This window comes from Tachysurus vachellii, chromosome 21 (genome assembly GCF_030014155.1).
Source record: "Tachysurus vachellii isolate PV-2020 chromosome 21, HZAU_Pvac_v1, whole genome shotgun sequence".
Lineage (NCBI taxonomy): Eukaryota > Metazoa > Chordata > Actinopteri > Siluriformes > Bagridae > Tachysurus > Tachysurus vachellii.
Window position 1 is genome coordinate 518,053 of NC_083480.1, and position 24,602 is coordinate 542,654.

At 40.9% G+C, this 24,602-nt stretch overlaps 2 protein-coding genes, 1 long non-coding RNA gene and 1 pseudogene across 6 annotated transcripts in view; 3 read left to right on the plus strand and 1 right to left on the minus strand.

Moving 5' to 3' along the window:
* Nucleotides 1–22,072, plus strand: part of LOC132863894 (NACHT, LRR and PYD domains-containing protein 12-like) — a 164,975-nt gene extending 142,903 nt beyond the window's left edge. For 2 of the 3 annotated variants that reach the window (XM_060896959.1, XM_060896963.1), the window contains 3 exons: nt 18,257–18,430; nt 21,445–21,618; nt 21,877–22,072. In XM_060896959.1, coding sequence (XP_060752942.1) covers nt 18,257–18,430; nt 21,445–21,618; nt 21,877–22,057 — 529 coding nt within the window. In that variant the 3' untranslated portion in view covers nt 22,058–22,072. The remainder of the gene's footprint in view (nt 1–18,256; nt 18,431–21,444; nt 21,619–21,876) is intronic. The other variant, XM_060896962.1, reaches the window with a different exon arrangement.
* Nucleotides 1–24,602, minus strand: part of LOC132863895 (NACHT, LRR and PYD domains-containing protein 3-like) — a 373,784-nt gene that overhangs the window by 294,438 nt on the left and 54,744 nt on the right. The gene's annotated exons all lie outside the window — the stretch shown is intronic.
* On the plus strand, nt 2,811–3,694 carry LOC132863906 (uncharacterized). The gene is made up of 4 exons (XR_009650161.1): nt 2,811–2,970; nt 3,078–3,177; nt 3,275–3,464; nt 3,561–3,694. It is a non-coding gene; the product is annotated as an uncharacterized LOC132863906 (long non-coding RNA).
* On the plus strand, nt 12,701–18,120 carry LOC132863897 (NLR family CARD domain-containing protein 3-like; annotated as a pseudogene).

Consider the following 24,602-nt stretch of genomic DNA (forward strand, 5'->3'; position numbering starts at 1 on the left):
AGGGAGGGAAAAGAAAACCCACCCACTGCCAACTCCTCCGACCGACTCGTTTTTTTCTCTGTCGAGAGCCCTTTTTTTCGGATATTTTTCTCGGGAGACCGGGGGAAAAAGCTGTGATTTCCACCGGGGCGGGCTCCGCCCTGACGACCGTCTGATATAATAACCCGCCGGCGTGGGGGTTATTAACAGGGCCGGGGAGGGAACGGAGCGTGCCGCCCGCAGGGTGGGGTCTTTCACGGGCCGCCTCGGAGGACCGGCCGTCTACGACTCCCTAGGACGAAACCAAAGGTGGGCTTGCCCGGACACGAAAGAAGGGTTTTTATTTTTTTTTTTTTTTTTTTACGTGGAGGGAGGCCCTGTTATAAACGAGAGCTGAGAGAGAGAGAGAGCGAGCGAGAGAAAAAAGAAAGAGCCCGAGACGGGCCGCTTTAATCCTTCCCAACGTCGTCTTCTTCTCCCGAAGCCTCGGATATTCACAAAGCCCACGCTCCTCGTAGTATTATAAAAACCCGACGAAACGGTCCGGAAACCACTACGAAAAGGCTGACCCGCTCGGTCGGGGAGGAACTGCCGTGCCCAAAGTGGCCGAAGGAGGCCGGGCAGGCGCCTACCCCAGGCGGGTCTCGTGTTCCGATCTGCCAGCGTGAACCGACCAACCACGGAGGAGAGGACCCACACACACACACACACACACACTCACCCACCCAACGTGAGGAGTGGTGTGGTGTGTGAGACTATTGACTATTGTCATTCGTGTTTCTTGCAATGAGCAATTCTGCAAAAATGACAAAGTCCAACAGTGCTTGGCCCCCTAAAATCGCAACTGCCTCCTGAAATCCTGACAGTACCTTTCTGGCAACCACCTGCACCGAGCGCATCCTCCAGAGCGCGGGAAAAGTGCTCTCGAGGCCGAAAACGGCAGCTCGGGGTCGGACGGGGGCTCTGCCTCGACGCGCCCGGTGGCGAGAGGCGGTCCAAAAAAAGGGACTTTGCCATTTTTCTGGCTCGAACCCTGGGACAACTGGAAAAAAAAATACTAATATGCTTTCAATACACTTCGCACCGCGGGGCTGGCCACGGAGCTTCGCGCGGCAACGACGCACCGTCCCTGGGCCGCTGGCTACCGATTCCCCCCCCGTGGGTTTCGTGACATCCAGGGCGCGGGTGGAGAGGGCTCGTTTGGCCGAGGCGAGAGCTCTCGCTCGTGGATACACGATGGACCGACCGCCGGTGCTTGGCCCCCTAAAATCGCAACTGCCTCCTGAAATCCTGACAGTACCTTTCTGGCAACCACCTGCACCGAGCGCATCCTCCAGAGCGCGGGGAAAGTGCCTTCGAGGCCGAAAACGGCAGCTCGGGGTCGGACGGAGGCTCTGCCTCGACACGCCCGGTGGCGAGAGGCGGTCCAAAAAAAGGGACTTTGCCATTTTTCTGGCTCGAACCCTGGGATAACTGGGGTAGGGGGGGAAAAACTAACATGCTTTCAATACACTTCGCACCGCGGGGCTGGCCACGGAGCTTTGCCCAGGATGGACATTCATCCACACGGCGGCGCTGGCCATGGAGCTCTGCCCGGCATGTGTGCACCGTCCCTGGGCAGAGGGAGAGCTCTCGAGGGCTTCAGTGGAGGAAAAATTTTTTTTTTTTTTTTTTTCCCATTCATCCACACGGCGGCGCTGGCCATGGAGCTCTGCCCGGTATGTGTGCACCGTCCCTGGGCAGAGGGAGAGCTCTCGAGGGCTTCCGTGGAGGAAAAAAACATTTTTTTTTTTTTTTTTTCCCATTCATCCACACGGCGGCGCTGGCCATGGAGCTCTGCCCGGCATGTGTGCACCGTCCCTGGGCAGAGGGAGAGCTCTCGCGGGCTTCCACGGAGCTCCGGAGGATACGTGAGCTCACCTCCTCCAATAACACGCCGGCACCTTTCTGGATACCACCTGCACGCCTTGTGACATCCAGAGCGCGGGAGAGAGGCTCGTGTGGCCGAGGAGAGAGCTCTCGTTCGGCCTGAGTGAGTCCCAGAGCAGCCCCTGTCACACTCTGGAGGTTTCACCTGGTCCCAAGTTGGGACTTTGCCATTTTCCCACTTCCACACTCACGAGCTTTGCCCGGCATGGGTGCACCGTCCCTGGGCAGAGGGAGAGCTCTGGCGGGCCTCGGTGGAGGAAAACAATTTTTATTTTTTCCATTCATCCACACGGCGGCGCTGGCCACGGAGCTTTGCCCGGCATGTGTGCACCGTCCCTGGGCAGAGGGAGAGCTCTGGCGGGCCTCGGTGGAGGAAAACAATTTTTATTTTTTCCATTCATCCACACGGCGGCGCTGGCCACGGAGCTTTGCCCGGCATGTGTGCACCGTCCCTGGGCAGAGGGAGAGCTCTGGCGGGCCTCTGTGGAGGAAAACAATTTTTTTCCATTCATCCACAAGGGCGGCGCTGGCCACGGAGCTTTGCCCGGCATGTGTGCACCGTCCCTGGGCAGAGGGAGAGCTCTGGCGGGCCTCGGTGGAGGAAAACAATTTTTTTTTTTCTTTTTTCCATTCATCCACAAGGGCGGCGCTGGCCACGGAGCTTTGCCCGGCATGTGTGCACCGTCCCTGGGCCGAGGGAGAGCTCTGGCGGGCCTCTGTGGAGGAAAACAATTTTTTTCCATTCATCCACAAGGGCGGCGCTGGCCACGGAGCTTTGCCCGGCATGTGTGCACCGTCGGAACACTGACGGAAACCTGCACTGATTTCAGCAATTTTTAGTTAAGTACTTATAATATACAGCTATCAATGATGCATTAACACACCAAAACATATCACTGGGTTACAATTTGATTGCAATTTACAATTATGCTTGTTTTCAAATACTAAGCATTTATTGTTTTTATTTCAGATCCAGACAAGGGACAATTGAGAAATACAGGAATACATCATTCCCTCGATGTGTGGCATGGTACCAAAAACCTCTCTAAATGAACACTCGCAGTAAGTAATGAGAAAATTTTAAAAGCTTTGTGTGTGTGTGTGTGTGTGTTTTTTTTATATCTGTCTGTTTGCTCTGTTTTTTTTTTTGATGTTTACTTTCAGGCAAGTCAGCAAAAGCAGCGCTCAATTCTATTGCAGTGGAGTAAAGACATCTGTAATCACTTCTGGTACTGCTGTAGGATGGCTGACAACTATGACCAATTCTTTGTAAGTGTAAAACATAATATGATTATGATACCCAGTCATTTTGAAGGGAAATAAGGATGCAGAATCTATTATACATTCCCCTTTTTTTTCTTTGTAGGACATGTGGATTGGGCTCCTCCATCATGTTACTGGTGAGCATTCATGGGCACTTGGTAGCTTCATGGTCCCCTTACTGAGATCAGGGACAAGAATTGGATTGAGTCCAACTCTGTAGCCCATCAGAAGCTTAGGGAATTAATTCTGGATGTACGATGGCTCAAGGACATCCCCAAGTATCTGCATTTCAGGTGTGTAAGCACATGCTTTCACCAGCTATGTTGCTCAACACTACAGTCTGTTCTTCAATTTAACATAATCATCTTTACTTTGTCCATTTTTTACAGATCAACTGCTGAACTTGAGTCATTCCACAACCACATAGTGATGTACGCCAGTAAACGCTTCTGCTTTATGCCTGCTGTGTACAATGCACGCATCTTACTTGCAGTACTTGACTACTGCCACCACATCAACAGATGCCCCCCGAAAAAAAAAAAAAAAAAAGAAAAACACATGGCAAAATTCAGTAAGATGCCCAAGTACTTTTATGTGAGGCAATGTGATAACTGATGTTTTTTAACATGCTACTGATTGAAATTGTATTACTACAGTTGTATTTCTGTTTCTTCTTTCTGAAATAATCTGACCTATTTTAGAAAACACTCTCTCTGAAGGCACAGATGTAGCTACTATGCAAAGTCTCCTTTTCATAACAGCAGTTAACCCTTCATATACTGCCTGCCTTGCTTTCCACCATGCCAGTGGGTCTTCATTTCTTGGAATCAAGGTCTCTGCAAGATACCCTCTGTTTTCCTTTCCTGCATTCCTATGCAAATTAGGAGCACCGAGTCAACTTGACCTTGTCTGTTTTGATTGCTTATAAAAAAATGAAGTGTATATATGATAGCCTTTTTTTTTCAACTTTTTAGTCTAACTTATTTGCAACATATTAACATATATTTTGCAAAAAATTTTGTAATATTTGGTATTATAAACCTCATTAATATGCAAAAATGGCTCATTTTCTAGTAAAAAATTATTTTCACTATAGAGGCACAAAAGTTGATGCACAATTACAGGCTGGTATAATTCAAAGCCAGGACATTGTTTTGAAACCATTTTGACCATTTTTAATGTCAGAAAATAATAAAACCTGTTTTCCCAGGTCAAATTGTCTTGAATGTGTATAAATCAAAAATTATACAATGATCACCATTCTGTGTGATCAGCCTTACATTTGTGAAAATTTTACAGTTGTAATGTCTATTTTGTCTGTGTGTGTGTGTGTGTGTGCGTGTGTGCGTGTGTGCGAAGCTTGTTGGTAGAGAAGAGTTTGCCCCCAGCTGGACAAATGCATATAAGTGTGAAATATTTACAAATGAGTAGCTTTTGTTTTTTCTGGAGGACTAATCAATTGCAATGCCCAATGCTTGTGTGTGTGTGTGTGTGTGTGTGCATGCGTGTGTTAGTGGACATTTTATGTGTGCATTTTTTGTGTCTGTATGTATGTTAATTGTGCTGAAAATGGCAAAAGAGTGACCTATTGCCCCACTAAATGTGGCCAGGTCAAAATCTGGTCTGAACACATAGTTCAACGAAAATAGACAAAATTAATTTTACTTTAATTTTAATTTTAACTTTGGAACAATCCTGGTAAATTTCAGGCAAATATGTGGAAGAAAACGCAAATGATGACACATTAAACTTTCTAAACCTTCCAGCAGGGGTCAGATTGAACTGAGGAAAATATCAGGGTTAAGGAAGGTAGTGGAAATTTGTGAGCAGCAGTATGGCTTCATGCCCAGAAAGAGCACAACAGATGCAATTTTTGCTCTGAGAATTTTGATGGAGAAGTATAGGGATGATCAGAGCGAGTTGTACTACATTTACATTCTTTTAAAAAGTAACTGAAGACACTCTTATTTAGACATGCTTTTAGCTGACTGGGCTTTTATGGTTTCATCCCTGTTGTGGTGTGCTTTATTATTTTAGAGTTGAAGTTTTGCTGTCTCTAATAATTTCTCTTTTTTTTACTTTGCAAGAATGTTTTATTGTCCATTTAAGTTTTATTGTTATATTTTGTAAAGCACTTTGTGATTTTATCTGTGAAATGTGCTATATAAATAAACTTTACTTACTTACATTTACAACATTTGGCAGCATCTGTAGATCAGACAGAGTTCAAAGTGGAGGTGGGACTGCATCAGGGATTGGCTCTGAGCCCCTTCCTGTTTGCTATAGTGATGAACCAGTTGTCAGAGGAGGTCAGACAGGAGTCTCCTTGGACGATGATGTTTTGCAGATGACATTGTGATCTGTAGTGAGAGCAGGGAGCAGGTGGAGGAAAACTTGGAGAGGTGGAGGTTTGTGCTGGAGAGAAGAGGAATAAAGGTCAGTCGTAGTAAGACTGAGTATGTGTGTGTGAATGAAAGGGAGGGAAGTGGAACATTTTAGATGAAATTATTTTTAGTTGAAATTATTTTTATAACATCAGGGACAGCTATATCCTGTATACTAAATACAGGATATAGCTGTCCCTGATGTTATAAAAATAATTTCATCTCTAAAATGTTCAAAAGCCAGAGATACTTTTGGTTTACTAATGATCTTTTAAAACTCTATGAAGATGCTCTTGCAAGCCCAATTGTACACCTGATAAATTTTCGCCCAATAAGCATTCTACCAATAATTTCAAAAATAAAAATGGGTTACCTCACAGTTAATTGAACACTTAAACAGTGGTGATACCCCTCTCCATCCAATGCAGTTTGGCTTTTGCAAACAACACTCTACAGAAACAGCCACTTGTTATTTTCTTGAGAATTTAAAAAGCCTGTTAGACCAGGGCGGCTTTGTAGGGGCTGTTTTTCTGGACTTGAAACGAGCCTTTGATACCATTAATCATAATGTGCTTCTTGCTAAATTGACTTATTTTAATTTCTCTGAAAGAGCACATTGTTGGATGCAATCATATTTGTCAGACAGAAAACAAGCTGTACAAATAGGAAATTCACAGTCATCTTATCTTACTTGTTCGAAGTCACACAAGTCTCAATACTGGGGCCGATTATATTCAGTCTCTATGTTAATAACCTACCAAATGTCTGTTCAAATATCAAAATACAATTATACGCTGATGATACAGTATTGTATACTCACGCAAAAACAAAACAAGAAGCTGCTGCAATACTTTCTGGGGCAGTGGTACCAGTGTCCCATTGGCTCCGAAACTCATGTTTACATCTGAATACTACAAAAACTGTCTGCATGTTCTTCTCATGGCAGCCAGAGCCATCTGTCTTAGTCAGTGGAGAGAGACTAGATGTGGTAGAACTATTTAAGTATCTTGGTGTGGTCTTTGATTCACATCTGACATTTAAACAACATGTAAAAAAAATCTCAAATATTATAAAATTTAACTTGTCAAATTTACAACATATAAGGCCTTTTCTTACTGTTGAGTCAGCAAAGGCTTATATGCATGCAATGGTATTTACTCACATACAGTAACTTCCTGTTATATAACTTGGTCTCATACAACCGAGAGCATCTTAAAACCCCTCAAGTCTCACTTCAAGAAAACATTGAAAATTCTAGACAGGAAACCTATACATTTTCATCACCATTAAGAGACTTTATACAAAAAACTGGGAGGAATTGGGAGGCAGTCGATAGGTACCGGAGGGCCAAGCGAGCTTCAGCCTGGGTGGTTGCGGAGGCAAAAACCCGGGTCTAGGAGGACTTCGGGGAGGCCATGTAGAAGGACTATCGTTCAGCCTCGAAGAAATTCTGGCAAACTGTCCGGTGCCTCAGGAGGGGGAAGCAGTGCCCTGCATACACTGTAATCAGCTGACTTCGACGGATGGTGGAAGGAGTATTGCGAGGATCTCCTCAACCCCACCGGCATGTCTTCCACTGAGGAAGCAGAGGCCGAGGGCTCAGTTGTGGACTCGTTGATCCCCCAAGCTGAGGTCACTGAGGTAGTTGAGGAGCTCCTCGGTGGCAAGGCACCGGGGGTGGATGAGATCTGCCCTGAGTACCTCAAGTCTCTGGATGTTGTGGGGCTGTCTTGGTTGACAAGCCTCTGCAACATCACGTGGCTGCTGGGGACAGTGCCTCTGGACTGGCAGACTGGGGTGGTGGTCCCTCTGTTTAAGAAGGGGGACCAGAGGGTGTGTTCCAACTACAGGGGATCACACTCCTCAGCCTCCCCGGAAAAGTCTATGCCAGGGTACTGGAGAGGAGAATTCGGCCGATAGTTGAACCTCAGATTCAGGAGGAACAATGAGGTTTTCGTCCCGGTCATGGAACACTGGACCATTTCTATACCCTCGCCAGGTTGCTGGAGGTTTCATTCACTTCAGCAGAATGTAATTAAAATGTTTCCGGCTCAGACTGCATTTCCTTAGCCTATGGTGCTGTCACGTGATGAACAAACCGCTTGAAAGGTGAACTAATCTTTTCTGTTTAATGATCGCATGCGATGTTGCGCATGTGCAGTCAACACAAAATGAAGGAATCACTCCTCTAAAATGACTTGTTTTTCTCGAGTCATGGTTCGTGAACGATACATCACTATATCTCATCTTAAAGGACCAATGAAAAGCCTTGGATTTGAACGAAAAACTAAAGATTCAAAAGCATTTTTAGTTTCTTTTATAAAATGTCTTTTATAAAATGTGGTTTGTTGTCTTGATCTTGTCTGATTTAGCAGTTACTGATAATTCAATAAATATCACCAGCTAAAAATGTATTGAGGTGTGTATATTGTATATTATGGCCACTAGAGGGCAGTGTAATGATACCAATACAGTTATGTTGTGAGTGTGTGTAACACCGGAGCAGTTAATGAAAACTGGAAAGCTTCCAAGCAAAGTTTAGAACTTTATGCCCTCGCTATTGGGTTGGATGGAACCGAACGAAGGAAGTTAACATTGCTGCTAACAGGTGGCTGGAACTGGTGCACTGGATGTGTATAACACGTTTTTCTTCACATAAGAAGAAGAAAAACACATGTATGATGCAGTGATTGAGAAATTTGAGCAATATTGTACACCGAGGAAAAATGAGACATATGAACGGTTTGTCTTCAGAAAAAGTGTCAGAATCCATCAAACAGTATGTCACGGATTTAAATTTGAAAAGTTAGTCATGTCATTTCGAACATTGTGAGACTCCATGATACGTGATCAAATAGTCATTGGAGTAAAGATAAAAGAGTGAGGATGCAATTGTTAAAAGAGACAGACCTCACTGTAGAAAGGCCAATAGAAATTTGCCAGGCCTCATATTAAGACTCAGGACTCAGTTTGACGTGCTATAGACAAATAAGTAATATAAAATAAAGAGTTCATATTATGTAATAATATATATATATATGATATATATATATATGAGCAGTTAATGTCATAAACAAGGAAATGACAAAGAAGCAACTACAGAAGGAATTACTCAGAATGACTGGATAAAAGAATACAGAGATGTTTTCAAAGGAATAGGAAAATTACCAGGAAAACACAAGATAAAGCTGAAGGCGAATGCAGAACCGATCATGCATCCAGCAAGAAGGGCACCAGTAGCATTAAAAGAAAGACTGAGAGAGAAAATAGAAGTTCTGATAAAGGAAGGAATAATCAGAAAAATAGAAGAACCTACAGAATGGGTGAATTCTCTCATAATAGTAGAAAAACCAGACAGAGATCTAAGACTGTATAGATCCAAAAGACTTAAACAAGGCCATCCAACGTGAGCACTACAGACTTCCAACAAAGTCAGACATTACTAGTGCAATGAGTGGAACATGTTATTTCTCCAATGCCTTGGATGCCTCATCGGGATTTTACCAGATGAGGAAAGCACAAAATGATGCACCTTCAACACACCGTTTGGAAGGCATTGTTTCCAAAGGCTACCTTTTGGCATCAGCTCAGCAGCAGAAGTATTCCACAAAACTGTGCAACAGCTTTTTGATGGAATAGAAGGAGTCAGAGTCTTCATTGATGATGTAGTGGTATGGGGCCGCTCAAAAGAAGAGCATGATGAAAGACTTCGCAAGGTCCTGGATCAAGCACAAAGTAATGGATTAAAGTTGAATAAAAACAAATGCCAGTTCGGAGTAAGAGAAATCACTTACCTGGGAGAAAGACTGTCTAAAGAAGGATACAAGAAGAATACAACCAGACAAAGAAATCAGAGCAATAGATGAAATGCCAGAGCCAAGAGACAAAAAAGACCTGCAAAGAGGCTTAGGGTTAATAAACTACTTAGGAAAATTTGTTCCAAATCTGTCAGCAAATACAAAGTGACTGAGAAGCTTGTTAGAAACAGACACCGTGTGGCAGTGGAACGACGAGCAGGCAAAAGAGTGGTCATGGTTGTAAAGCTGTTTAACAAGAGAACCTGTTTTGAATTTTTATGACCAGGAAAAGCCTCTAAATGTCTCTACAGATGCATCACAAACGGGTTTAGGAGCTGTTTGCAACTACAGAGAAAGATGTGCAAATTCATGTGGACTCATCAAAGCACAGATGCCAGTGTCAACAACAAAATGGGTTGAAATAGCCAAAGAAACACTGAAAGATGAACAGTTAAAGAAAGTAATGGACAGGATTCACATGACTGGAGATGAGATAATGGAAAATCCTTTCCAGCAGTTTAAAGATGAACTGTCAGTGCTAGATGGAGTTTTGCTGAAAGGAACAAGAAATGCTGAAACTTGTGCATGAAGGACATTTAGGAATCGAAAAATGTAAAAGGAGCGGTGGGGAAAAGTTGGAATGGACTTGTTTCAGCTTAATGACAAAGATTACTTGTTGCTCATGGACTATCATTCAAAATACCTGGAATTCGTGCAGCTGACAAGCACAATGTCAGAGCAGGTAATTGCAAAGACAAAAGGTATATTTGCATGACATGGTATTCCAATGACTGTAATAAGTGACAACGGACCACAGTTTGCAAGTCAGAGTTTCAAGGACTTTGCAAAAAGTTGTGGTTTTGAGCACATAATGTCAAGCCCTCTGTACCCGCAGTCCAACAGTTTAGCAGAGAAAGGAGTTCAAATAGTGAAACGCCTTCTAAAGAAAGCCACTGAGACAGGGAGTGATCCGTACCTGGCTATTCTGAATTACAGAGCTTCACCACTGGAGAATGGACTTTCACCGGCAGAAATGCTCATGAATAGGAAACTACGGACAAAGCTACCGTCGGTAAAGCATCAAATGGTACGGAGTAGGTGGAATTCTGCAAATGAAAGACAGATTAATCACTACAACAAAACAGCAAGACCACTGAGCCCACTTGCCCAAGAAGAAATTGTACGAGTGAGATGTGATGGGCAGTGGGGACCATTGGCCAAAGTGATTAAAGACACCACGCCCAGGTCATACGAAGTGCTAACAGAGCATGGGAAAATAATGAGGACAAACACAAGACATTTGCTAAAAGTGCCTCAGAGAGAAATAAAAATCAATGAGAGTGAGACAAATGATCTGGAAATTGCAAAGCAAAATTAAAAAGGCAAGGCAATACTAAAGAATCTGTAACTGAAAATAGACAGGATGCTGTATGTACTAAGAGACCAAAATAAGGCCAAAAAGACTAATAGAAGAAATGAGGAAATGTTATAAATTGTGGATAAATGAAAACAATTTGGTGTAATATTTGTAGTCATGGGCGTTGGAACCATTATATGTGGGTGGTACAGGACCCACCCACTTTTTTAAGACCAATAATATTGGACCCACCCACTTTTTAAGACCAATAATATTGGACCCACCCACTTTTAAAGACCAATAATATTGGACCCACCCACCTTTTAAGACCAATAATATTGGACCCACCCACTTTTTAAGACCAATAATATTGGACCCACCCACTTTTTAAGACCAATAATATTGGACCCACCCACTTTTTTAAGACCAATAATATGGGACCCACCCACTTTTTAAGACCAATAATATGGGACCCACCCACTTTGTAAGACCAATAATATTGGACCCACCCACTTTTACCGTCTCTATTCAGCACATATGTCTGTTCCCTTTTCAGAGTGCTGCCAGTCGAATCCATTCTGCTTGAGGAATGTCCTAATAAATTAAACTCTGTTCTGCATTTTACCTACAGCATTGACCACGCTCCTGCTTCCTGAAATCCATGGGGGTCGGAACCATTATATGTGGGTGGTACTGTGTGTGTGTGTGTGTGTGTGTGTGTGTGTGTGTGTGTGTGTGTGTCTGCGTCACTGCCTTCCCCCTCTGCAGTATAAACTGTAATGAAAGTGAAAGTCAGCAGCTCCATTTTGTGTGGAGTGAAAAATAAAAGATTTCAGGAGTAAAAACTAACTAAAGTATCTGATCACATGATATACATTTGTTTTCAACGTAGTATATTCACATGTCCCCTTATTGAATACATGTTTATTACTCAATATTAGACAATGATGACGTTTCCCAGAGGTGTTGTAGTGCAGCTTGTGTTATTAAACTAGTTTATCACAATGAGATTTACTAAGTGTTTCTGTATCACATCATGTGACACTGATAACAGCAATGACCAATAATAAAAAAGCTCATCACTAACTTATAATGTAGCTCATATAATATAATCCTCACATTATGAGTCCACATACACACACACACACACACACACGTCAGCATAAACCAGACAAACCAGTTAGACCAGTGTCAGTAAGAGTGAAAATCAACAGCTCCATTTTGTGTGGAGTGAAAACTAAAAGATTTCAGGAGTAAAAACACAGTGAGTATCTAAAGCTCTAATATATAAACACACTGAAGTGACACTAGATGCAGAAGAGTTTTGTGGGTTTGTACTGAAGCTTTAATGTACACAGGTTGTTTTATAACTTGATAGCGTGACTATTTCCTGTAAGTGAACTCTGTGCTGATTCAGGGTTTAATTTAACACACCGATGTTGGAGTGAAGTAAACGTGTGTCCTGCTGTAATCTGGAGAAGGAGACATGACCTCCAACATGAGTGTGTCTGGAAAACAGGACTTAAAGAAAGACGAGAGGTGACTTACTTTTACATTCACCAGCAATAAATACACACCGTCTCATGGGAACACATCTGTATCTCTAAACACTCACTAGTTAACACAGGAACTCAACTTTGCTTTAAGGTGTTTAATAGCAGTGAATATATCACTGATCTGATCTAAGAACAGTTTAGACAAATCATTCACTGAGAGAAGAGTAAAAAGGACTGTGTAATGTGGAGCATAAGAGCAGCATAGCTTTGTGTCAGTGAACTCTACAGGCTTTAAGACCCAGCTGAGTCAGTTAGCTGTGATTGGGACTCCTGATATCAGTGTAATTCCTGACTTATGAGGCCTGTCTCCTGTTTGAATAAGTGTACAGACTGGATCTGAATTAAAAAGATGGAATTATTGTGTTTAATGATGAACACATTGTTTAACAGTGCTGAGACAGAGTGTATTAATTATTGCTGATATTTCTGTTCTAGAATGATGGATGGAAAGAGATCAGACTCACCAGAACCCAGCTGTGTGTCCATGAAGAGTGACCGGTCAATGGATTGTCGAATTAACTTCAGAGACAGAGACAGTTCTACTGATGTGAGGTCAGTATAGTGAGTTGTTTTACAGCAGTGTTCCACCTGATCAAACTCACTCGTCTCATTATGAAGTCCTTCATGAGCTTTATCAGGTGTTGAAGCAGTAAAACACTAAACTGTGCAGTGCTGCAGCTCTCGGACTGGCAGTGAGGAAAAGTGCTTTAAGAGTTCAGTTCAGTTTGCAGTCCCTGAGCTGGAGGGTCTGTGGTGCTACAGAAGAACATTTACACCTGGGACATTAATGACAATATAAAGATTTTATTCATTTATTCAAACATTTGTTTCTAAACACGTTGATGTCAGTAAGGAAATCCTGAAATCAAGTGTGTGATTTGTGCAGCTATGAATACATATAGTCCATATTACATGATGGGTTTTGTTTGTTCACAGACAACAAAAATCAAACATTAGCACAAATCAGCTGGACTCTATATTCAAGGTGTGTGTGTTGTTTTTAAAGTGTGTAATGTGTGTGTTGTGATCCCTTGTCATGTCTTGATGTGCAGCAGCATTAAGGGTAATCAATTGTATGAGTTTTAAATGTGATAATAAAAATAGACTTTTCTTCTTTTGATAAAATAAAAGCCTCTCTCACTGTGTAACATGATAATATTTAGATCTGTTCCTGTGTGTTTCTAACCAGGAGCTGGAACACAAAGTCATCACTCTGATAAAGAATGAGCTGAAAAGGTTTAGGAAGCTCCTGAGTCCAGATTACCCAGCATGCACTGAGAGGGAGGTGGAGGATGAGGAGGATCTGCACATTGTCAGAGATGGAGCGCTGAAGATCACACTGCACGTCCTGAAGAACATGAACCACACAGATCTCGCTAACACACTGCACAACAGTAAGAGCTCTGAGTCATGACTTTATTCCATCAGCTTCACTTTAGAGAGAGGAAATAGTTTTAGATATGAACACTTTTATTTTTAAATGTAATTTTAGTATCATGTAAATCTGCTGCTTTTCTGTTCTGTTTGAGGTCCAGCTTGTGGTTACTCTGTACAATGGTTCTGTTCCTTCAGTAATATTTAGTACATCAATCAGGAATGAACAGAAGTGTTTGAAGGAATTTCCATCAAAATTATTAATTACTAAACTAGTTATTACTTTGTTTATTAGAACTCACCTCTGTGTATCAGACAAAGTTGAAGTCCAATCTGAGAGAGAAGTTTAAAAGAATTAATGAAGGAATCTCACAGCATGGAAGCTCAGCACTTCTGAATGAGATCTACACTGAGCTCTACATCACAGAGGGTTGGAGTGGAGACGTCAATAATGAACATGAGGTGAGACAGATTGAGGCAGCGTCCAGGAGACCAGCAACACAGGAGAAACCCATCAAATGTAATGAGATCTTTAAAGACAAGTCCATCAGAACTGTGCTGACTAAAGGAGTTGCTGGAATTGGAATTGCTCTGTGCAGAAGTTCATTCTGGACTGGGCTGAAGGAAAAGTAAATCAGGACGTCACCTTCATGTTTCCACTTCCCTTTAGAGAGCTGAATCTGATGAAGCAGAAAAATCTCAGTCTGATGAAACTTCTTCATCACTTTTTCCCAGAAATAAGAAAATTAGAATCAATAGACTGTGACTCCTACAAAGTGGTGTTGATCTTTGATGGTCTGGATGAGTGTCGACTTCCTCTAAATTTCCAGAAGAATGAGATATTGTGTGATGTGACAGAGTCAGCCTCAGTGGATGTGCTGCTGACGAACCTCATCAAGGGGAATCTGCTTCCCTCTGCTCTCCTCTGGATAACCACAAGACCAGGAGCAGCCAATCAGATTTCTCCTGAGTGTGTAGACCAGGTAACAGATGTACGAGGCTTCAGTGATCCTCAGAAAGAGGAGTACTTCAGGAAGAGGATCAGTGATCAGAGCCTGGCCAATAACATCATCACTCACCTGAAGTCTTCAAGAAGCCTCTACATCATGTGCCACATCCCAGTCTTCTGCTGGATCTCAGCCACTGTTCTAAAGAGAATGTTGGGTGAAACAGAGGGTGGAGAGATCCCCAAGACTCTGACTCAAATGTTCACACACTTCCTGATCTTTCAGATCAAACACAAGGACCAAAAGTACCATCAGAAACATGACCCTGATCCTCAGCAGACCAGAGAGAGTATCATGGCACTGGGAAAACTGGCTTTCCACCAGCTGGAGAAAGGAAACCTGATCTTCTATGAGGAAGACCTGAGAGAGTGTGGCATTGATGTCAGAGAAGTGTCAGTGTACTCAGGAGTGTGTACCCAGATCTTCAGAGAGGAGTTTGGGCTTCACCTGGGGAAGGTGTTCAGCTTCGTACATCTGAGTGTTCAGGAGTTTCTGGCTGCTTTATACACATTTCTCTCCTTTATTAGCAGAAATGTAACAGAACTTCAAACCTCTGATCTGTCTGATCTTTTCAGGAAGTCAAACATGTCTGATCTCCTCAGGAGTTCAGTGGACAAGGCCTTACAGAGTGAGAATGGACACCTGGACCTGTTCCTCCGCTTCCTTCTGGGTCTCTCACTGGAGACCAATCAGACTCTCTTACGAGGCTTAATGCCACAGACAGGAAGCAGATCTCACAGCAAACAGGAAACAGTGAAGTACATCAAGGAGAAGATCAGGGAGAATCAATCTCCAGAGAAATCCATCAATCTGTTCCACTGTCTGAATGAACTGAATGATCATTCTCTAGTGCAGGAAGTACAAACTTATGTGAACAGCGGAGTTTACAGTCCTCTCAGAGGATCCAGACTCTCTCCTGCTCAGTGGTCAGCTCTGGGGTTTGTGTTACTGAACTCAGAACAGAAGCTGGATGTGTTTATTTTAACGGAATATGATCCATCACATGAATGTCTTCTGAGGCTGCTGCCAGTGGTCAAAACCTCCAGAAAAGCTCTGTGAGTATTTTTATTTATAACTGTATTACTGCATGGTTTATTATTTTAATGTAACACTGAACTGCACTGTTTGGATTAATGTTAGTTAATAGTTCCTCTAATCATCTTTAAACAAACCTCTGGTACTTTTACAGAAGATTGTTTCACTTTTTACACTAACATGTTATATCTGAACTGAGGGCTGGGCCACATGGACAAAATCTTATAACATCATATGAGTCATTTTATAGCTTTTATATATGAAGCATGAAAATTCTCTAAAATTTATGTAAAAATATCTCTACAAAATAACTGCATGCATTTAAGAACTAAAGACATTTCTGAACTAAACACCAGTGAAAGACTTTTTCTTTTCTGTTTATTTTGAAAGTGACATTTAACAAAACTCTCACAGATGAGAAAAACATCAGACTGACAAAATGGGATCAATATGGATAGAAAATATAAAAAGTAAATATTAAAACACTCTAATGTCCTTCAAGTATCTCTTTATGTTCAAGTTCCTCATCTTTTGTTGTGTGTGACACAGTGTTGTGGGGAGATTCACTCTGTCATGGCTTTTTTCCTCAATTGTTCTTTCTAATAAAAATAAAACATAAATGCTTTTTAAAAATTTAACCCAATACGAAGGAAAAACAAAAGTCTCCTTCAGTCTGCACTACTGCTAAACTTTACCAAGGACTGAGCTCGTGGTAAATAAAACATCAATCATCATTTTGGACCTCGACACATTGGACAGATGAAGTGGGAAAATGTTCAGCTTTATCTTCTTATTATGTTAGAAACAAGCTAGGCAGCTAACTCAGATGTGTGATGAAGATTTTCTTTCTCTAACACTGAACTGTTTGTAGAGGATGGAGTTTAAATGTGACTTTTTATATGAAGACTTTTATTTTGATGGGGTTCTTTTTTCTTTGCTTATCAAGTGTACAAGCAGGTAAAAAGAGAGAGGATGAATAATGTGTCACAGGTGAGTGTAGTGTCGTGACCGCTGTTATTAAAAAGTCCTGTTTTGTTCTACTTGGAGCTCGACAAAGACACCAAACTGTTAATGACCGATCACATTCTTGTTCTTGGGTCGTGATTGTTGTTAATCTGTTGTGGTTGAATTATAGACACAGTTTTTTGTCTGGTTCACTGCATCAGAAGATTGTGCATGTGGTAAAAACAGACGGTGAACACAAAGACGGTTGCAAGTGACGGTCGGTAAGGTTTATCACCGTCACTGTTGAAGAGACGTCAGGTTTCGTTCTATAGAAACTTTCTGTGGATTTTGGAGATTTTAAGCAGTGGACTGTGTTTGTATTTATAAGCAGCTGTAGTGAATCTATATTTTTGATGTACAACGTTGTAACAGACTGGTTTTGTTCTCTGTTCATCATTATGTACTGATAAAATATTACACATTGGTACACTACATTCTACCATGTCACTTATAGCCACCTGAAGCCCACCTACACAAATCCTTTAGTGTAACACACAGTAGTGTTGTGTTAGATTTTTACCTACAAGGTGGGTTAGATTTCCTGCTATGTGTATAGTCAGTGTTTTAGATTTAACAAACGAATCTGTCTGTATGTTGATCCATCTAAAGCTAATACTTGTGTATATACAGTGTCACTCATTTAAAGGTAAGAAGTTTGACTTTGTTTATTTCTGATGCTGTGTGCAGTCGTGCTGATGTGACGTCACTCTGTAAACAGGGAAGGAGCTCAGATTTGAGAAGAAAACCCCACGTTCACTTCTCAGTTGTGGAGGCATGAAAGACATGATCCCATTTACTCTGTGGAGAAAGAAGGGTTCACTAAGTTGTGTTGAAATAGTAACAGTGACATCTGTAGTAAACAGTACAATGTTCTTTCTAATATCCTTTATTTACATTGTTTATGATCGATGAGAGATTTTTACACATCTATATTTTATAAAAAATACAAATCATGATCAAGAATCGTTTATAAGGTTAAAAAATCTAACTTTCTCTTTAGTTTGGATGTGTTTGGACGTATGTGAACACACCACCTGTACTCAGGTCCACACCAAACACCTGAACCAGTGTGTGTGTAAAATCAGAGGTCTGGAGGTGACAGATTTGTACCTGTACGAGCACAGAGAACAACACACACCAACTGTTTTAGCGTCTCTGTGAAATCCAACATATAACTGAGTGTAAAGTACGACTAGTATTGTCATGTTATTAACTGGTAGTGTACAGCTGTATAATTCTTTATTTTCTGTAATAAAATGCACTGTATCTGCAGTGTTGGTTGTAGAAACTTGAACACAGATCAGAGTGTAGTGTTTGTAGGCTGCTCGCTCTCACATGTGTGTGTTATGTACATGACCTAATGGTCTTATAATAAATTGTAGCTGAGAGATTGTGGAGTGCAGAAAGACGTCCCTGCTCCTGTAAATGTGCTGATGTGGTGTCCTGTCCTCTGATTTGTATGTGACATAAACACACTGACATTTCTGTTACATCTTCAACTTTAGCTGGATTATGGATGTGTTTGTGTGTTTGAGATCAGTGTTCTGATATTTCATAATTTCTCTTCCAGACTGCGTCGGTGTGATCTGACAGAGGAAAGCTGTAGAGTTCTGTCCTCAGTTCTCAGCTCAAACTCCTCCAGTCTGAGAGAACTGAACCTGAGTAACAATAAACTGCAGGATTCAGGAGTGAAGCTGCTCTCTGATGGACTGAAGAATCCACACTGTAAACTGGAGAAACTGAGGTATACACACACACACACACACAGACACACACACGTACCATACACGCACACCACACACACACACACACAGACACACACCACACACTCTCTCACACACCACACACTCTCTCTCACACACACACACACACACACACACACACCACACACACACACACACACACACACACACACACACACACACACACACTGTGTTTAAGCTGCTTTGTAAATGTATTTAGTGAAGGTGACTGATGGATACACACTGAGAGTGAGATCCACATCCTGGGAGCAGCGAAATTCACCTTAAGGAAGTCAGCATTTGTTGATGATAAATAAATATTTGAGATGATATTAAAATGATTGTGGATGTCACAGGTAACCAGTACAGTTCCTGTACAATAGGAGTGATTTGGTTACTAACTGTAATGTATAAAGGGTTTTTTAGTGAAATACATAAAAGAGCGTTACATTAATCTAATCTACTTGGAATGATTGAATGTAGAAAAAGTTTTTCTGTTTCTTCTTTACATTAAAATGGACAAATTCTTTCATTGTTCCTCAAATGATAAAATGTGACTTGATCTGAGATATTATTGATGTGAGGAATGAAGCTGAGGTCAGAGTCGACTATTACACCCAGATTTCTAACCTGTATCCCAGCTCATTTTTCAATAAGTTTTCTCTTTTTTCTTTATCTCCTACAATTAATATCTCCATTTTATCCTGGTTTAACTGTAGAAAGTTCTGTGACATCCAGTCAGATATTTCATTCAAGCATGTAATCAGTTTGTTAATGAGCTCTTGATTACACAGTGACACTGATATATAAACTTGTGTGTCATCTACATAACTATAAAAACTGATTTCATGTGTTTGAGTCGAACAAGAGACATGTAGAGGGAGAAAAGCAAGGCTCCTAAAATAGATCTTTATGGAACTCCAAATGAAATTTCATGTTGTCTTGATGAGTGACTTCACAATTGACCATAAAACTGTCTAGCACACAAGTATGATGTGAACCAGTTTAGTACTGGTCCTGAGAGACCTACCCAGTGTTCAAGTCTGTGTAGAAGAATCTCCTGGTCTACAGAATCAAAAGCTGCACTCAGGTCAAGAAGAAGAAGAATGGAAATGTGATCAGAACTGGAACTTAGTTACAGATCATTTAAAACCCTGAGCAAATGCTGCACAGCACAGAACATTTGTGTTTAGTGACACTAAAACTCTATAAAAGGTAAATGGGAGTTATTGTGACTTATTAATGTAACAGCAGCTGAAGACCAAAATGTGGAACCAGTTTACAGGAAAGGTGAATTAGGTGTGAATGTGGTGAAGGGAAAGAAAACGGTTGGAAGGAGAGAAAAAGAGATCTACACTGTACCCAGGTGATCATGAACACTGTAATGACCAGTCAGCAAAATCCATGTGAAGAAGTTTTAATGAAGAAAAGATAAGACAAACAATCCAAAATCAGTAAGCAAAGGCAGGGTCAAAAAACAGGCCGAGTCTGAAATAAGCGTAACAAACAGTCCATGAGGAGAACAAATCACATCCACAAATCTGAAGAAGCAATAATCCAAAGAGCAAAAACAGGGTCAATAGTGATAAATATCAACATCAGAAACAAAGCTAATTCACACCATATAGAAAAACACTTATTTATTTGATCTGTGTATTGAGGGTATTATGTGATGTGTCTCTGTGTGAAGGTTATTAAAAAACACCACCAACAGTTTTACTGTCTCTGTGAAAATACTGAAAGATCTACATCACTTCTCACATCAGAACAAAGTACATTTATTTCCACAGTGTGTAGATCAGTGTACATTACACACACATTTAATAACATACTAATACTCTAGTCATACTAAAGTGTTGTACAGCATTTAAATAAAGATGTCGTGACAAACAGAAGTAATTAATAAACCAGCTTTTATCCTCCAGAAACATCACACTGGTCTCTAAATAGCTCTAACAGTGTGCTCCAAATCTTCTGTCAGCTCAGGTGTAGAGAATTCCCTGTGTAAATACTCCTACACACACACACACACACACACACACACACAATACTGCTCCTATTTACAGTGAGGACAATAAATTAATTTCTCTGGTGTTATCTGTCCTCATGGAGCTGCTACCATTTTATAGACCTGTTTCTGTTGTTCAATGGGAGCAAAAATATTCCTGAAAATGTTTTTAACACAAAGTAAAAGTGTGTACAATGTACACAGATCTACACACTGAACACACTGTAATTGTCACAGTCAGTGCACCACACACACCTGAACATCAACACAGAGAAGCGTCTCCGGAGTATTCCGGAGTAACTCGCTTCCGGACTACACTCCCCAACATCCACCACCCACTCTGATTACACCTCCACCTGTTCCTCATCACCGCTCGCTACTTAAGCTGCACTGAAACTTCACCCCGATGCGAAGTCTTGACTTGTTTCTACAGTCATTCTGAGCATTTCCGTGGTTCTGATTTTCCGATTCTGTTTCTGTTCATTGACCTTTCTGATTGTTTGCTGCCTGTCCCGACCTCCTGCCTGTTTGCCGTTTTCTGTCTGCCATCTGATTTCCGTGTTTGCCGGCTCTGACCCTGCTTGTCTGACTTTGTGTGTATTCATTAAAAACGCTGCAAATGGATCCTCAGCCTTATGATGCCTCATTACAGAAATAAAGCAGTAAAGGACAGTGTGTAAATGTGTAAATGTTCTCCAGCAGAACTTTCCCCAGAGCTGCTGAACACACTGTATGAAAATCTCTCTGCTAGAAATAATGAGACGTGTTTGTTCAGAGTGACATCTCTGTTATTATCCTCTTACAGAAAGTTAAATACATCGTCTCATATGAGCTGAGACACATGGATCTGTCCAAGAGCAGTCCAAGTTTATACACAGATGTTCATTTTATATTTTTATCCTGATATTAGAACCTTGTGTTCAGGTAGACACTTTATTTCTCACTAATGGAAACACCTCAATTCACTATCAGACAAATAAATCAAACACTTCATCATTTCTCTTCCAGGCTGTGTGTGTGTAATCTGACAGAGGAAAGCTGTAGAGTTCTGTCCTCAGTTCTCAGCTCAAACTCCTCCAGTCTGAGAGAACTGGACCTGAGTAACAATAAACTGCAGGATTCAGGAGTGAAGCTGCTCTCTGATGGACTGAAGAATCCACACTGTACACTGGAGATACTGAGGTACACACATGCACCACACACATACACACACACCACACACACACACACACACACACACACACACACACAGAGTTGTAATTAACACTACAACATCCAGTTCTCCTCTGTGGTAACTGTAATTGTAGTGATCTGATATATTGTCATTGTTGTGTGTGTGAGATGGAGAGTAAATGTACTGTATATAAAGATTTTGTGTAGTTCATGTTTTCAATACTAAAACTGAATATGTTAAGTGTGAGAAGGTTTTCTTTCTTGCAGGATGTTTAGCTGCAGTATTACAGATAAAGGTTGTGCTGCTCTGGCTTCAGCTCTGAGGTCAAACTCCTCATCACACCTGAGAGAACTGAATCTGAACAATAATAATCCAGGAGAATCAGGAGTGAAGCTGCTCTCTGATCTACTGAAGGATCCACACTGTAAACTGGAGACACTACAGTGAGTTACTGACTTACTGTCTCTTTACTGTATGATATTGAGTAATATTCACTGTGTGCTGTAAAATGTCACATCTAATGTGTGTATTTATGCTTCTGTTGATCCAGGATAAAGCAGTTATGGTGGTGAAGCGTTAGAACACGTCCCACATTTTCAGCAGTTTGTTAGCTGAATCATTCATATTCAGATGTAGAAGATCCATAACAATAACTGTGACTGATCACATCCTTTTATCCTCTCAGCTACAACTTCACACTTTAACATCTTTTACAATCCAAAGTCAAATCCTTCAGCATCTACACACAACACAGAGATATCATCACATCATCACACTGATTACACAAATACACATCCATGTGTTACAGATGTTTTGAGATTATTTTTACCTCTTTAATTATGTCGCTTTGTAGAAGCCAACATTCTGTTTTCCTATTTAAGCTTAGACAAAAATTTATAAAATTTAATGTGGCCTAGGGCTTTCGAGCCACATGCACCAAATTCGGATATGTTTTAGTCCCTGGTCTGAAGTTTGTTGCTATTACTTTTCTAAGCGATCCGAGTACCGGTACTTCCGGTACCAAGTCTCAAATTGGCCTTTTTTCCTATAGACTCCCATTATAAACTTTGGAGGTTTATAACTCGGCACACTTTTGAACTATCTACACCAAACTCGACCAGCTCCTTTAGGGTGATAGTGTGAACAAAGTTTTAAGTTGGTGTACCGACTGGCCTTTCGGTTGTGCCACACCCCCGCCCCCAAAATATGCAAAATCAAAAAGCTTTTAACAACATGGGCATGTGATATATGAAAACACTCAGCCCAATGAGGGGAACTTCCTCAGGAGTATTCGGATGACGTCACATGCTCGTCTCCACTTGCCTCCAAATGTTTTGGCACCCTATCTTTCTGTTCACTTGCCTCCAAAAGTAACACTGTCCCTTATGTCCACTCGCCTCCAAAAAGGACCGGCCTTTGCGAATACTTGCCTCATCAAAGCCAACATCAAAGTTTGTCACGACAAACTTTACAAATCTAGTTAAGTAATGTTCCTTTAAGAAAATGTGAGGTGAGTTCATTGCCGACGAATCAGGAGAGCAAACACAAAGCAAGCAGATGACGTCAGCGTCTAGCGCAAAAACAGAGAGAAGAGAGATAATGCAACATGGAAAATATTGAAAAAATATTGAAGTTTTGTGTCAACAATAAAATTAAGGCGGTGTCTTACAAAATTCTACATAGGATTTATCCTGTTAAACATGTTTTGGAAAGATTTAAGCTTAATATTTCTTATGCTTGTGAATTTTGTAGTCAGGAAAAAGAAACAATTTTGCATCTGTTTTATCATTGTATCTACTCAAGACTTTTTTGGAAAGATATGGAAAATTAAATTAGTAGAAAATTGGGTTGTGTGGTAGAAATTGGTGTATGTGATGTGTTTTTTTATTTTGAGGGAGATAATTTGGAAAATAATGAACAATATATTATACAGCTATTTATTGTATTAGGAAAGAACCATATACACTAAACAAAGTGGGCCCTTTGTAAACCAAATCTGTCCCATTTTATAAATGATTTGAAGTTATACAGTACTCTTTTGGAGAAAGTAAAGAACAAAAAAGTTCAGAAAACATGATATTTTAAAAGAATACATTTTTTTGTAATTTCATTTTCCTTTTTATTCCTTTTTTCTTTTCTGGTACCCTATGTGACTGATACCTCTTGTTTTTGTGGCATTGATTAAAATGTGTATTTTGTGTTTGTCATTTTGCAATTAAAAAAATGAGATGATGCAAGTAGAAAGCTTCTGAAAAAATATATCACTGATTGTGAGCAAAAACCCATACAAAACGTTTTGAAAGACTTTGGTTAACCTTTGAACGGGATTTATTTTTGAGTCATTTTAGAGTGTGTTTTCCCATGTGAACACGGCGATGACACATACAGAGTTCATCACCTCGTGGAAAATGGCGGCGCCTCTCAGCGAACTTTTATTTCAAAACGACCATCGAACGTTTTCAGTGGATTTACTGCTAGTTTTCCCCGGAAGGAGGAAAAAGAAATTGTGAGTGAGCGGAAGTTGAAACTGTTTTTTTCTCTATTTCCCCACATTATTCTGTCAATACGGCAGAAGAAGGCCTGCTGATGTGACAAAAGATTATGTCCTTGTTTGTGAAATCATACTGAAGAACAATTCCACGAAATGCCCCACAGGCATTTTAACAACTGTCCTCCTCTAAAACAACGGGTTACAATATTATGACTTCATTCTCGAAGTCTGAGAATTTTCTTTTTTTTCCCCTCTGTGTCCCTAATATTCTATAATTTTATATATAGCCTTATAGTCTATGGGAAACTGCAAATTATCTAATGATAGCAACATGATCTAAAAATCATTTATCCAAAATGACTGAAATTAATAATCACAAACGTTTAAATAATGACAGTGGGTCTAGGTATATGTGATAATGTATAGTGGGCAGTGGAATAACTATTGGTTTCCATTTGTGGTGACTGCTGACTGACATAAGGGATGAGATTAAATAGATCC